Below are 16,429 nucleotides of genomic sequence, written 5' to 3' on the forward strand. Positions count from 1 at the left end.
GCTGACTTGAGGTTTGAGAGAGAAAGACGGGAATAAAGGTATAGAGACACATAGAATAAGGTTATAGGCACTTGTAGAATTACAAGAATTTTAAACTTTGGAACCTTGTTTTTAACCTTTGCTTGTCTGGAATTCACTATGCAAACCGGGCTGGCCTCAAACTCATAGAGATCCACCAGCTCTGCCTGTGAAGAGGTGCCTTTAAACTTGTGCAGCATGACCTCTTTCTTCTTGTGTTCTGTATTGACTCAATTGAGTCTGCATTCATCCTCCCTAATAGTTAAGTATACTCAGCATATAATTCTTATATTCATGAAACATTTCATACTTTAAAGATCACAGTTTGATATGTACTAAAGATATAGTCATGTTATATATGCACAACATCCAGAGGACATAAGCATTTTGGAAAGTGATCCTCTAATCCAGAGCTAGGTCTGCCCATTAATTGCTCTCTTTGTGTTCTTCCCTTGTTGCATTTCTCTGCCTAGCCCTCCCAGCCCGTCCACTGCAGTGACTATAGGCAGTGCCCACCACGATGACGATGCAACTCCTAATCTTGGGCTCTGCAGTAACTTGAAAGTGATGCACATTTAGTGGGAACTGCATGCGACATTTTAGTTTTTATTTTTCCCAAAATACCTTGGCAAAGCTGGGCCACAGCGCTGAGCTCAAACTGCGAGTCAGTCAAGCTGTCACCGTAGTAAGCACCTGCAAAGCTCAGTGTTTTGTGCTGCTGAACTGTGCTGTTTTCTGGGTTGGGTGCATTACACAACATTTTGACTTACAATGTTTTCAATTTACATTGTGTGCATAGCACCATTGTCAGTCCAGGAAAAGGGTACCTTACGTCCACATTCTCCTTTGCTCTGGTCTAGTAGTTTGGCCTATAGATTCTATGTACCTATCGATTCCTAAATATATAGTTACTTTCATACCCTTCTGAATTTTAAAAATAGTCTTCATTTTGAGAGTTGTTATTCAATATTATGCTTGTAAGATTTATTCATGTGATTTCATTGTATACTTTATTTCACTACTTTATAAATTTCACTTTGAGACTATACCACACTCAATCTACTTTCTTTTTGATGAGCATTGGGTTGTACCTAGCACATTGCTATGATGGCTGATGTGGCTATGAAGGCTGATTCTAAAAGGCAGCAAAAGCTGCTTGTAGCAGAAACATTTGGCCAAATTTCTGGGAATAAAAATTGTGTTTTGAAGTTCTTACAGCATGTCTTCATTTTTCTCATTGCATCGTCAGACTTTATCACTTTGGTGGTCAATGGTATTATATGGTTAATGGTATTATGATGTTATTTAGCATTTGTCCCACTCCTATTTGGAAATGTGCTCTATGTCAATTGTATGCATTTCCTTAATTGTGAAATGCTGGTTCAGGTTTGTGCTGTTATTTTCTTTGTTTTTTATGTATATTCTTTTTTATTTGAAAACCTCTTCCCTGATTATTATTTATTTGCCTCCATGTGGTAAAATTAACTTTTATCCATCTGTACTTTCTAATATTGCTCTGGTTTTAGAGGAATACTTGAAAGTATGATGAACTGAGCATTTGTGAGGTGCGTTATTTTATGCCTGGCTATTTATACACATTGCCAACATAGCCACAACAGAAAGAATATCCATTCCAATTGAAGAATTTCCCTCTTTCCATACCTGAGTGATTTTCTATTGTGTGACTGACTATACTTTGTTTATTTGATCATCTCTTTAGAGGCATTTGGCTATTGCCATGTTTTACTTTTCAAAAGGACATGGATTAATAAGGGCATGTGTAACTCTTTTAAAAACTTCTAAACTCTTCAGAGTTTTTGTTTGTTTGTTTTTTAATGAAGAACAATTACTTAGTTCACAGTGTTGAAGGTAGACAGTTATTTAAGAGCATGTTGCTGGCATCTGGTGAGGACTTTTCTTGCTCTGTGGTGACTTTGTAAAAGGGGATGAAGCAAGACAGAAGAAAGCCTCTCTTGAGCTGATCCATTGATGAGCAGAGCCCTCAAGACTCAATGTTCTCCAAAGGCTGACATCTTAACTGTCCTTAGCATGAGACATTGTGCATTAAGTTTCCAACACAAGAAATCAGGAAATTCATCAGACCATTCTAAATAGTGACAGGCTACAAAGACAGCCCAGTTTCCTTGCCTTTAGAGCTGGGTGGCTCTGTAGTGATTTAACATACTTCAGCATAGCTGGATTCCTCTGTGGGGTCTGGCCAGAGCCAGCCACCAAGACTTTACCGGAGGTGGCATTCTGGCTAAGTCCTTTCTTTTCTTGCCCTTCTGCCCCATGCTATCCATTTCCCATGAGAGCTATTCTTTGATACATCCCTGAGCCTCCATTTTGGGGTCGACTTCTGAGTAAGCTCACCCAGCACATCAGTGTATCATCAGGGCGTATTCATGTTGCTTCCCTTACCCCTGCCATCACCCTAGCTGTTGTAGGTGACACTGGGGTTTATAATCCATCCTTTTAGAGTGACTCCATAATTCCCGTGGCATTTTGTCAATTTTACTGTTAGTGTATGGGCGTTCCAATTCCCTATCTTTCCTGTAAGCACTGAGAATAGTCAGTCGTGTAACCATTTTAATGAATGTGTGGTAATATCTCATGGTGCTTTTAATTTTCATTCCTCCAATGATGCTCTTATTTTTTTTTGATGAAGTGTATGTTCTTATTTTTCACCAAGTTTTGCATTAGATTTCTCGCTTTTGCATAGTTTGAGAATTCTTTTTATATTCTAGCAGAACTATTTTAAACAAAGTAAAATAATTCTATGATGATGGTTATTCTATCTCAAGAATTTGAAACTTTTAGTTTATTTTCTGTGAAACCTGACAAGGGGACGGGATTCAGAACTCTGGGAGGGGAGACTGCGAGGGGAGGAAACATTTGAAATGTAAATAATTAAAATAATTTAATAAAAAATAGAACTGATTTTTCCTTTCTTGGATTATTTTAAGATTCTCTCTGTCTTGGTATTATACAATTCCATTTTGATATATTTTGTACTAGTTGTAACATTTGTCCCAATTTCTTATTGCAAAGTTGGAGTATTCTCAAGTTAAAAGATTATTGAAATGAGCCAGATGGTGGGGGCACATGCCTTTAATCCCAGCACTCAGAAGGCAGAGACAAGCTGATCTCTGTGAGTTCAGTAGCATTTTGGTTTACAGAGCGCATTCCAGGAAAGCCAGGGCTATACAGAGAAACCTGGTCTCAAAAAATGTTAACATGCACACTGAATGCTTTGTGTGAAGATTTAATTATTAGTATTTCATTGTATTTGTTATATGCTACACTAAGCCATCTATGACATCATTAGTACATCTTAAAAGAATTATATTTTTAATTCTTTGATGTTATGTTGGTTCTGCCCCATTCTGCTAGTTCGTTATTATTTGACACTTACTTTCTAATCTTTGTGCTTTTGCAATTATATCATTAAAAGCATTGTACATATACTTCTCTTCTGTCAGATAACTGATGGAGCAATAGTAACTAGCACTTAGGTTATTGTTTTTCCTGAATCTCACTCGTAGTAGCACTTCTATTTTGTCATGGCTGCATATGTGTAAAAGATGATGCTTAGAGATCTCTCTTATATCTTGAATGCTAGCAATACTTTTTAAAATGTGCGTGTCCTAGTGAGTACATAACTGATTTGAAGATCATTCAGTCTCCTTCAGGGTCAAATAGTTGTCCTCAAACACCTTTCTTTAAAATTTAGATAATGTAACCTGATGGAATATTAATTCTACTCCCAGTCATCCTAAATCTGAAAATAGATTTATAAAAATCATTTGGGGATCTAGCTGGGATTTTGCAATGCCCTAAGAAAAACCACATTGATCAGTAATGTATTTTCTTTGGAATAGTTTTATAGTTAGATAAGGGACTAAGCCACTACCCAAAGACTAGACATGGACTGACCCTGGGCTCCAAATTCATAGGTAGCAATGAATAGCCTAGTAGGGGCACTAGTGGAAGGGGAAACCCTTGCCCTGCCAAGGTTGGACCCCCAGTGAATGGGATTGTTGGGGGGAGGGCGGTAATGGGGGAGGATGGGGAGGAACACCCACATAAAAGGGGAGGGGGATGTTGGCCTGGAAACCAAGAAAGGGAATAACATTTGAAATGTAAATAAGAAATACCCAATTTAATAAAGATGGAGAAAAAAAGTTACAAAGACATTTCAGGGACTTGCTATAGATCCCCCTTCTGTTTTCCCCACCATGGACACCTTCCATCAGTGTGGTAGCAACTAATAACATGTAACCATGTGGTCGTTTCTTGCTCAAATTTCATTATGTTTTAGCTCAGGATTTCTGGGTTACAGGAGCCCAGTGGGATGGTCCTCATGTCTGTTTCATTGCACTTTTCTAGGTCATGACAGTTTCTCAAAGCTTTGATACATGCCTTAGGTTTTATCGTCCCCATTATGGATCATTAGAAACAATCAAATAGCACTATTTTTGGTTTACATACTTATTCCTTCCAAAATTCATGTTTCCATCTCTTTAATTTTGCTTTCCCCACTCCCTGCTAGATGTGAGATGTATACAATCATTCAGTATATATCCCTTTCATACTGGGTTCATTCGTTTACCACTATGTTGTTTGGAAAGTCATCTGTGCTTTCAGATGGTTTGATAACTTGTTATCTCTTATGTCTCAGTGATAAACTGATTTATGAACTTATTACAGTTTTGCTGTTCAACTATTGAACAACATCTTGATTGCGTCCCATGCTCAGCATTATGAATGAAGCGTCTGTATAATTCTAATGCTGGTAAAAAGTCAGTCCTCAGAATTTTCTGTTCTGATTACTTTAGTTTGGGGTGCAATTATTCATTTATTTTAATCAGACACATTTTCATATGCATATTATAGGTACATATACACATATTTATGAGGTGTTATATGACATTTTGATTCTTTCCTGACATTTTCATTACAGACATTCAAGAATTTTATGAGGTTACGCTATTAAATTCTCAAAAGAGTTGCGAACAGAAGATAGAAGAAGCCAATCAAGTTGCACAGAAATGGGAGAAGACTCTCGTTCTTGATTTGTGTCGTGACAGTCTTCAGAAGTCCTCAGAGGTATGCTACTGAAACTCCTCAGAGTTGAGAGATGGAGACTTACATTCGTAAAGGAGTGGGGCCATCATTCCAGCAGTATAGTTCTTGCTCCTGTCGAATGGCAGCAGTGATACGCTTGCAGTCTTAATCCAGGAACACGTTTTTTCTAAGAGATAATTCAGACTACAAAAGGGCATGTTTTTTCATATTTGTGGATATGTGTTTTCAATTACATACATTAATTCTGTCAGGATTATTGTCTTAATTTGAGGTAGGTCAGGTTCAAGCCATCATATGACCAACCAAGACAATATGCCTCCTCCAGAGAGACTCTTGAATTTCCGAATGTGGTTCTGCGTGTGATGGGGGAATTGGAGCTGACTAGTGAAAAAGTTGAGAGTGTTCTAAGTCTGTGAATTTCACAGCAGAGACACAGAGTATGGGTGATGCGATCCTTTAATATGTAGAAACCAAATAGTAGAAGTGCATTTTATATTTCTTTTTGTCTTTGTATTAAATTTAAATTGAGTTTTTTGAAATATTTCATATGTAGGTAGTTCCTAATACACATATATTAATGGTGATGCATATGCATTTAAAATATAATTTACAAACTCTAATAATTTTAAACATTATGCTTAAGTGAACAACAGTTTGGAGACCATGAAATTTAAAGTTACCAAAGGGCAAGGAAAATCAATGTTTGTTTCAGGATCTTAGCTGAAGACAATCATGGAATCAGAAACACAAAGCAAGAATGCTTTCATGTATTTGAGGAGCTATTAGCATTTGAAGGCTCTTGGGAGAGGGACAGTTACTTTCTGCAAGGGTGTGACTCCTGATGTGCTTCTGGTGCTCCAGTGGATAGCCTCATGCAAATATGTACCACACTCATTAGACTCAGTACTTTACTAAACAAATCCAGTGGTCCAGGACCGTTGGATGGGAGAGCAAGATATACTTGTAACCAAAACATGCCACACAAATTTATGAACTCTTAAAATATAAGCACAATGTAATATACATATATACATATTCAACACTTTGAAGGGATGGGGGATGTAAAACACACATATTATTTTTCGGGTTTGGTATTTTATAATTTATTCGAGGTCTCAGAAGCTGTAAGAATTTTGTTGCCAATTAATGGCATGGACCTCGGTTAATGAACTTTTTACTTGTTAGAGTTTCCTTGTACACTTTCTGATTACTCAGAATTGATTTGGTAATGGGGTTAGAACGGAGACTGATGATACTCTTAGTTACTTTAAGAAAAAGATAATAATGACAATAGTTTTTAAATTGGTATATGAACCATAAAAAGTAGATGGCATTGCAATTTCAATATCTAGAAATAATTATTTTGACCTTTAAGCACTTTCTTCTATACAAACATGTATTTTATTTTATAAAAATATGTATTCATATTTATCTATATAATTAATACAAACACAATATAATATATGTAGGTTATAGGGAAGCAGATTACATTGCTTTTATTCTATATTTGTATTTATTTTTCTTTGAAAGTTGGATTACAATGCGTTAGATGACTAGAATGAAAACCAAAATAGGGTTAGTATGGTGCTGGTCTAAAGGACACATGGACCATAAAAGAGAAATAGAGATGGGTGACCCTTTATAGAATGGTCTCAATAGTGGGGGAGGTAGCTGGGGAGGTGAGTGAAAAGAACCATTGAAATACACTTTACTCTAATAGACAGATTTATGTTCCATGGAAAAATAGCTTGTAAGAAATTTTTATATCATATTTTGAAACTATTTTACTAGGTGTAACTATTGATCATTTAAAACTTAAGTAGTTTTTGACTCAGCGTTTAGATCATCTCAAAATTCTTTTTAGGAATAGTGTTGTTTAGATCCCCATGTATATACTAATTTAATTTAATTTCTATTAGGTTGGATTTATAAAAGATAGTATTGAATCCAAGGATATTTATACTTGAAGAATCTTAACTCAGATTAATAAAGTATTTGTAGATAGGTCTTTCCAGAAAGCCTATGTGTGGATCTTTTTTTTCTGTTTATCTACCTATATTCAGACAAATAATCATTCATTATTTAAAATTGTTTGGGAAAGTAATGGATGGGATTCTTTGCTTAATGCCTTTTTATGCTGCAACTATTCATTTGCTATTGGGACTCAACTATTACCTGCCTATTTCTCTTGTAATTCAGTAAAACTATTTATTGTAAGGTGGTGTTGTAAATCATATTACTTTATAACAGTGATTTTCATAAAGCAATGTATCCTGTCATAATTATTGTATTTTCTACTTTGTTGGTTAAGATTTTGCCTATAGTATTATTTATTTTTAATTATATACTGTTATATTTATTATAGTTTTATGTGATAGAGTCTATTACTTTTACACTTTTTTCAAGACAGCATTTTATGTAGCTGAAGCTACATACTAATTTTGTTGTTGAAGATGATCAATTTCTGACCCTCCAGTCTCCACTTCTGGAAGCTGGGGTTAAAGGTGCATGTCTCCACTTGTAGTTTATGAGGTGCTTGGATCAAATCCAGGGATAGAACACACCAAGCAGACATTCTGCTAACTCTGGTATATAACCAGCCCTACTAAATTTTGTTTTTTATTATTTTTCTTTTAATTTTCTGTGCTTTGTTACTATTTATTCCCTAATTGTTAAATAGTCTTTTATACTTTTCCATTTCTTTATTGACTTGGCACTTTGCCTTTATGAATTTTTGAAAACTTATTTACATTCAATTTATAGATTTCATAGTATCATATGCATATGTAATTTTGCATAAATTTATGCGTAGGCTTGTTGCAATTCAACTCTGAAAAATTTCAATATTTCATTTTTCTCTCACTTTCTGCCTATACTATATTAGCTTTGACACATAAGATAACCCATGTTAATAACAATGTGTTTTTGTTTATACTCATATAATATGCATTCTTATATAAACTATAAACATATGTATACATTTTTACGTATTAGTCTATACTAGGCATACACACATACTGGCACACACACACACACACACACACACACACACACAAACACAAACACACGTATAAGAAACTTTGAGATGTGATTATTTTTTCTCAAGTTGTCTGGTACAGTTTTAGTTCTTGTGATGAATGTGTAACTTCGTAGTGTAGGTGTGTAATCACATGCTCACCCATACCGAGCAGTGCAGATTTTATGTTTCCTGTGTCCTTCCTGTGTGACTAATGCTTCCCTCACTCTTACATGTGCTTTGGAGCTGACTGATGCTTTTGTTCTATAGGATAAACTCTCAGGGGTGGAATTCTTGGCTCTGAATGTTCATGGTTTTAATTTGAATAAAGCTTTTCAGAACGATTTCACTTGTCACATTTCTGCCACAATGCATGGAGACAAGGCCTCACAGTGTGCTAGCAACTCTGAAGTTTTGCCAGTTTCATAGTCATAGCAATATCTGGCTTTTATATCACTTCTGGATCGCAGATGGCTAGTGAACTGGACCATTGTTTCCTAAGGTTGTTGGCTGTGAATGTTCCTGTCTGCTAACTTATTCACATTTTTCACTCATTTCTCTATCTTTACTCTTATGTTTGTCATTCAACATGGCCATTTTGATATATTTAAATCATTCAATTTGAGTATTTTTTCTGTATACAGACTTTTTAATGAAAATGATTTTTCATGGATATATGGATATATATATAGTAGCTTTGCTTTATTTTATAAATATATTTTCTTCAAATTTATTGCTTATGAACAACAGTCATTAAAACACTAGGTGTAATCCAGGGAAATGTATGTAAAATAATCTTGCTCATCACTGGATTTAGTGGATTATTATAACCTAGGAAGTTTAGAAGGGAATGGGAACAGAGCAACATAAGAGTAGTTACAGTAGGGAAATGGGATATGTATGTTCAAATTTCATTGTATACATGTATGAAATTCTTAACAATAAAACATTAAATGTTAAAAAAAAAACCAAGCAGGCAAACAAACACCTTGTTTGCAAGCCAGAAGAACTGAAACCCATGTGTAATAAGGGCATTGGGCTGCCTCCTGTCTGCAATCCTCACACTCCTGCTGTAAAATGGGAGGGAGAGGCAGAATTGGCTAGAAGGTTACCTATGCAGCATTGTATTAAAAAAGTTAAAGAGACCCTTACTTCAAATTAAGACAGAAAAAGATAATTGATTCCTAAATAGTTGTCCTCTGACACTCACATGCAGGCCCTTGTATATGCCCCATCCCCTCTCATACACTGTCTTAGGATTTTACTGCTGTGAACAGACACCATGACCAAGGCAACTCTTTTAAAGGACAACATTTCATTGGGGCTGGCTTACAGGTTCAGAGGTTCAGTCCATTATCATCAATGTAGGATCATGGCAGCATCTAGGCAAGTACTGAATAGAAGGAGCTGAGAGTTCTACATCTTGATCTGAAGGCATACAGGAGAAGACTGGCTCTCATGTGGCTAAGAGAAGGGTCTCAAAGTCTGCTCCCACAGTGAAACACTTCCTGCAATAAGACCACACCTCTAAGAGTGCCACATCCTGAACCAAGCATATTCAGAATACCACTCACACTAAGTAACTAATTACCTAACTAAATAACTTTTTAAAATTTAGGCTAATTCTACTTATTGCATATCAATTTGAGCTTTTAATTGCTTGCTGAACAAATGTCACCAATATAAGGATAAATAACTACTAGATGTATTTACACTTATTTATTATTCAGTGTCAAAGTTAGCGTACACTTGTGCACATGCTACTGAACAGGATTATTTTCAGAATGCAACATTAGAGTTTCTTTTAACTCTATTTTGTGTGTCTGAACACTTAAGCTCTTGGCTTGTGGTGGTTCAAAATATAAACCAGCCATGTCTTTTTTCTATAATATATTTTATAATTACTTTATTTCCTTCATTTATTTCACCTGATAACCCTTTGATCTCTCTCAAATTCATACACACACACACACACACACACACATATATATATATATGTACATATGATGTTACTTGTATCTATATGATTTCATGGCTGGATTACATGGTATCAAACAACCAACTGGGGTTCTTCTCTGGAGAGGACCGTCTCTTCTATTCCCAGCATTCCTCAGTTGCTCATCTTCTTTGTCTACAGTTGAGGCTCTAGGGTATTTCCCTCTTCCATGCTTCCATGTTAGCATGTCCAGTGGTGTTCATGTCTGTTTAGGCAGCCATGTTGATTAGATTTCATGGGCGTACTCTTCTTGACATTTCTAGGAGATACAATCTCACACACACACACAAAAAAAAAACTTCTTGCTACTCTAGCTCTTACAATTTTTCACCCCCTCTTCCACAATGATTCCTGACTCTTAAGGTATAGTATTTGTGTTGTAGATATATTATTTGCAACATGGTCTTATGTTTCCTCCATTTTGATTCGTTGAAACCTGTAAGGGTTTCTATCTAATGCAAAGAGAAGTTTCTTTGATGAAGGGTGAGACCTATTTAGAATACAGTTATGCTGCTTTAGTAAAGTGTCAGTTGTAGGTTATCCTCCAAGATTCATATCCCTAACCCTATGTAGATGGCTAGGTTTTCAGTACCAGACATGCTTTCCCTTTTGTTCATGGGCCTTAGGTCTAATTAATAAGCTGTTGCTTACTGCCAAGGTGTGACTATTCTACCCTTAGTGTGCCATGTTCTGAGCAGCTATGTTTTAAATGTTAGAGCATTCAAACATTCTCCAGTAAGTCTGCTTCTCCAGAATGTCTGGTTGTTCTCTCTTTATGGACCAGATGGAGCCAAGTGCAGACTTCGTAGCCTGTTGCTGTGAAGGTGGAAACGGGAGCATAGGGGAAGTACGTCATAACTTGGGATTGGTATGCTGAAGCAGTATTATGTGAGATTTTGCTTTCCCAGTTCAAAGTTTAGACAGCGAATCCAAATTAAGTTGCTAAATTCTAAGAGGCAATAGTGATTGAGAAATGAAGTCAAATGGGAGTTGATGGCCAGAAATGAAGCCAATGAATAGAAATGGAGTTGAAGGCTAGAAAACTTGGGTTAGGATGCTGCTGCTTGGGTAGACCATGCTGAGATAGTTCAAAGACTTACTGTTACTCCACTTTATTTCATTTTTAAGATTTTTACATTAATTTTATTTTAAAACACACCCTTTGTGTTGTACATGTGTGTATGTATATGTATGTGTGAATGTGTATAAGTGTGTGTGTGTGCATGTGTGTGTGTATGAGTGTATAGATATCACAGATTCAGGAAGATGGTTGGTATCTTCTGGAATTAGAGGTACACAGAGTGGTAAGCTGCCTGAATCAGGTGCTGGGGATTGAATGAGGGTCCTCTACAAAAGAAGATTGCTCTTTTAACTGTGGAGCCATTTCTCCAGTCAGAAATGGCACAGGTTTTAACTTTTACAGTGTATACCTCTCATGGGCAAGATGAGCTTATTTAAAGCACCTAAAAAGAGTATACAAATTCTTTGAGGACAGTAATCTTGAGTCACCCTTTGCCTTGATGGCTTGCAAGAGGTGCTGACATGTAGTAAATTTAAGAAAGATAAATCAAGCTAGAAAAAAATCTAAGTGTCTCATAGTTCTGATTTCAGTATGGCCATAGCGATTGTCTCTTTCTTGTGGGCGCGCCTATAGAAGGGGATTCAAATCACCTTTGCTTTGTAAAGATAAATAGTAATATCTTGTGGCTACCTAATTTGGTATTAGGAAAAGAACCCATGCAGTCTGGACTCTTAACTGCCCAGCCATTTCTCTAATATTACTTGTACGTGATTTTACAACTGGCCAGTACCAGACACAATTCCAAGCTACATTCTAAATATTTAAATGAAGTAGATATAAATAAATAGATCTCTTTCTTTCCATTCTAGTATCAGGGCTTCTGTAAGATTTAGGCTACTAGGGTGCTGGAGAGATGAGTCAGCAGTTAAGAGCACTGACTGCTCTTCTGGAGGTTGTGAGCTCAATTCCCAGCAACCACATGGTGGCTCACAACCATCTGTAATGGGATCTGATGCCCTCTTTTGGTGTGTCTGCAGACAACTGCGGTGTACTCATATAAAAAAAATAAGTAGTTCTTTAGAAAAAAAGATAAAAAGATTAGTCTACCAGAGAAGAAACAGATGTTCCCTAGTTATCGAATCGGGAAGGTAATGGATTTTATCATCTAAGGCGACTAAAGCAACAATAATGGCATTCTCTCATGATGTTAAATTGTCTCTCAAAACAATAATTTAAGAACACCGAAAGCAATGTCAACTGGAAAACTGCTTTCTAAAAGGCTATATGCTGCTGAGTATATATATATTCTTAAATATCCTTTTTGTTTGTTTATTTGTTTTTTTGAGACAGGGTTCTCTGTGTAGCCTTTGATTGTTCTGGGATTCACTCTGTAGACCAAGTTGATCTGGAACTCAGAGATCTGGAACCTGCCTCTGCCTCCCAAGTGCTGGGATTAAAGGCATGCACCACCACCACCTGGCTTAAAATATTTTTCTTCAAATGTTCATTAACATATGACAACCGTTGACAATAAAGGGAAATTGCAAAGGAATTACCCCATAACAAATTCAGCCTCATGACATATTCAGCCTACCCAGAGGAAGCAAAACTTAGGGCTAGTCACTGAAATAGCAAAACTTTATTGTATTGAATCACTTTTTAACTTAATATTCTCAATTTTCTTAGTAAATCCAATATCCTAGATACTTTGACAATGTGAAAACAGAATGTAGTAGCATAAATGTGAAAATTCAAGGACAGACCAGCATTGAATTAAGAACTTTAAAGACATGTAGCTATCAGATTGCTTGGCTTCTTAATATTATTACTATTTAAATGCCAAGGAGGTCTCAGCTCTCTTTGGTAAAGGCACCCATAAGAAAAGACATTACTATATATTCAGTGACTACCTTGATGTCTATTCCAGAGTAAGATTTTTGTTCATTTGTTCATTTATTGTATATTTATATATAATCTATCTATCTATCTATCTATCTATCTATCTATCTATCTATCTATCTACACACACACACACACACACACACACACACACACACACACAAATCTACAAGTTTATATAGAGGTTCCAGTATAACTTGCAAGAACTGGTTCTCCATAAAGTATTTTACAATATCCTTCAATATCATTTTTGAATTATAATCCTGATCTTAGTGTCTTGACTATTCCTTGGAGCAAATCCTACACAATTATTCAATTCTGAGTTTTCTTAAGGCATTTCTGTTTTACCTGCAATTACATCCCAATTTTCCTCCACCACTCTCTCTTCCCAGAGGGAACAATTACTCTGCACAGCCATTCTGTGGTTTTATCTTGGTGACAGTAGAGATGTTCTGCAGTAATGTACATCCCTGTGCCAAGGGCTGTGCTTGATGACGCATAATAAAACTTAGTGACTGTGGGACTGCATGGCATTCAAAGGGGTAAGGGAAAAGCTATGGGAATAACTGTGCTCATCAGTTAGTGATTAGTATGAGGCCATTTTTTAAGCTTTTTTCATTTTATTTTGATTTTATCGTATGATGGTTTTACCTGCATGTATGCCTGTGTACCATGTACATACAGAACCCACAGAAGTCAGAAGATGGTGTTGGATTCCTTGAGCTGGAGTTACAGCTTTACACCTGAACTGATTGTAAGCTGCCATGTGAGTGCTGAGAATTGAACCCACGTTCCCTTTTAGAAAGACATTGCTCTTACCCATGGAGCCATCTCTCTAGCCCAATAATAATATTCATCGAGAGTTTCATAGAATGTATTTTAAACATATTCACCCCTCCCCCAAATCTTTTCATAGTCACTCTCTCCACTCCTTTCCAACCCAACTGTGAGTTTTCTTTATTTCTCCACCAGGTTTGGCTTGTAGTGTGCAACTATTCTTGGGAATGGGGCCTACCCTGACATGTGGTCTACCCACCAGAGGTCACATCATTTAAGAAAATTGACCCTCTGTATCCTAGGTGCTATCAAATACTCCTCACCTGGTGGTGGTATTTTGTGCCCACCTATGCTGGGATTTTGATAGAGCTTATGCAAATCTTTTGCTTCTTGTCATAATCTCTGTGAACTCATATGTACATTTGTCCTGTTGTAAAACATTTTCCTTAATGATATAAACTATTTGACTGCTTCTGCCTCATAATTTTCTATCCTCTCTTCCAAAAAGATCCTTGAGCCCAGAAGGGAAGGATGTGGTACACACACACACACACACACACACACACACACACACACACACACTATTTATATAATGTATATATTAACTTAAGATCGAACACTCAACAGTCACTTTTTCTAGGATATTTACCAGTTGGAGGTCTTCTGTTAATTGCCACCTAGTTAAAAGAGAAGCTTCTTTGATAATGGTTGGACGATTTTATGATATATCAAAATAAAAGCTACTAGGAATAGGTTATCTCTTTTTTGGTTGTTGGCCAATGGAATCATTACAGGCTATTGTTCATACTCTTGACTACCCTCAGGACCTGACAGTAAGACACTATTGGTGAAGACATCATATGCCTGAATACACAACATGGATAAATCAAGTTGATATTCACATAGAGCTCCATCATTAGTAGCATTAATGGTGCTGGAAGGTGTTAGGGATATTACCTTAGGAGATGCTAGCTTTTCAAGCTACAACAACGATGGCCTACAGATTTGAGAGTGGCACAATTGTAATGTGAGTAGTCAACCACTTTTTTAAAATTTCAATCTAAGGCCTGCTTATGAAATTGAATTTATACTTGGCACTGTTAAAGAGCCAAGAACTTGTGCCTCGATAGGTCATAGGCCTTAGGGGAGAATACAATTATATTATTCTGTTAAATAGCCATTATATGAAAATGATATAATTCTTGTTGGACATCTATTTTCTAAACTCTGAAAGCCATACTCTTTACATTGGCATTTGTAGTTAAATCTTGTGTCTTCACCTTTTTTCTAGAATTAAGGTGAAAACCCCCATATACTTCCCCTCCTTATTCAAATCACAGTTTTCACTTTTTTAAAAAAAATCTATTTGTGGACTTTTGTGGCTATATAAGTACACATAAAAAAACAAAGCAATTATTTGCTTGCTTCCTTGACTTTCTGAGGTATAGTAAGTAGGATATTACAAGGCCAACTTTGCCTCAAGCACCCTGATTATTACTATTCTCCTGTGCCCTGTTTTTGTCTAGGATCCTCCAAAGAAGTTAGAGTTACAAGAAACTATAAATTGAAGTGATTCTTATCACAAATCCTACCCCCAACCCCACTATTAAAATTCTTTTGTATTTTCTCTGTCTGTAAATTGAATTTTATTTTTTTCATTTCAGGGAGTGATTCTATTTGATTGCATGTGCTTATAAAACTTTCTAGTTTTCATTTGGACTGTAGCTTTTATATTTAGACAGTGGCATATGATCTCTCTATTTTCTGTTTCTGTGCTTTCTTGAGGTTCTTGATATCTCTCATTTAGCAATCCAACTGTTGGAGGATCAGGGTAAAAAGGATAGTCACATAAGTTCCATTAGTATGCAATGGACGAAGGGCAATAAAAACACTAATTATCCATACAATCCTTTGGCTTTCAGATTTAGATGTTTTTGGTGTCTTAAGAACAGCGAATACTGTCTAATGTGAATTCTAATATACGGCTCCCTAAGGAAGAAAACTTCTGTGCAGATAAGAGGATGAAACTCTTAATGCAGTTCTAAATCAGTGAAAGAGAACTATTAAACAAAGTGAATCCTGAGTTACATAACAGTTTTTCTTTTAAGGATTTTTGATAAAATGAGTCAGAAATGATTGATAAACAAGGTAGGGTTTTTATAGCATGCACTTTGACTCCCATATAACAGTAAAGATAATTTAAGTTGTTTTATTTTTCCAATAGTGCACAAACATTCTAGAGGCATCCACAGTGGTGAGGTCTTTGGCATTCTACTGAAACATGAATCATATCCTGTCACTCTTATCAAAATCTTCTAGCACTTTCTGTCACAGAATAAACCAAATTCTTCAAAGTATCTACAGAACTCCACAAATTGAGACCCCACAAATCTCGCTGGTCTGCATCCTGCTCCTTTCCCTGTCCCTTGCTCCTGTCTAGTGACTGCTAGTGTCTACTCTGATATTCAAAGCCAAGAATCCACGAATCTTTGATTTGCAGCGTACTAGTTCCATGCTATCTGAAATAGGCTCTCCTTCGCACTGCCAGTGTTGCTATCCTTTGCCGTTTTGTTTTTGTTCATTGCAAAACACCACCTAACGGGCGGGTTTTATC

General features: G+C 36.2%; 1 protein-coding gene across 5 annotated transcripts in view; it reads left to right on the top strand.

Annotated features, from left to right (window-relative positions):
- The window catches only part of Dlg2 (discs large MAGUK scaffold protein 2), a 2,073,609-nt gene that overhangs the window by 300,623 nt on the left and 1,756,557 nt on the right, over window positions 1-16,429 (top strand). For all 5 annotated transcript variants that reach the window (XM_087586773.1, XM_087586779.1, XM_087586780.1 and 2 more), the window contains one exon: window positions 4,982-5,127. In XM_087586773.1, coding sequence (XP_087442899.1) covers window positions 4,982-5,127 — 146 coding nt within the window. The remainder of the gene's footprint in view (window positions 1-4,981; window positions 5,128-16,429) is intronic.

Source organism: Rattus norvegicus, chromosome 1, assembly GCF_021556685.1.
Source record: "Rattus norvegicus strain SHRSP/BbbUtx chromosome 1, alternate assembly SHRSP_T2T, whole genome shotgun sequence".
In the NCBI taxonomy this organism is placed as follows: domain Eukaryota; kingdom Metazoa; phylum Chordata; class Mammalia; order Rodentia; family Muridae; genus Rattus; species Rattus norvegicus.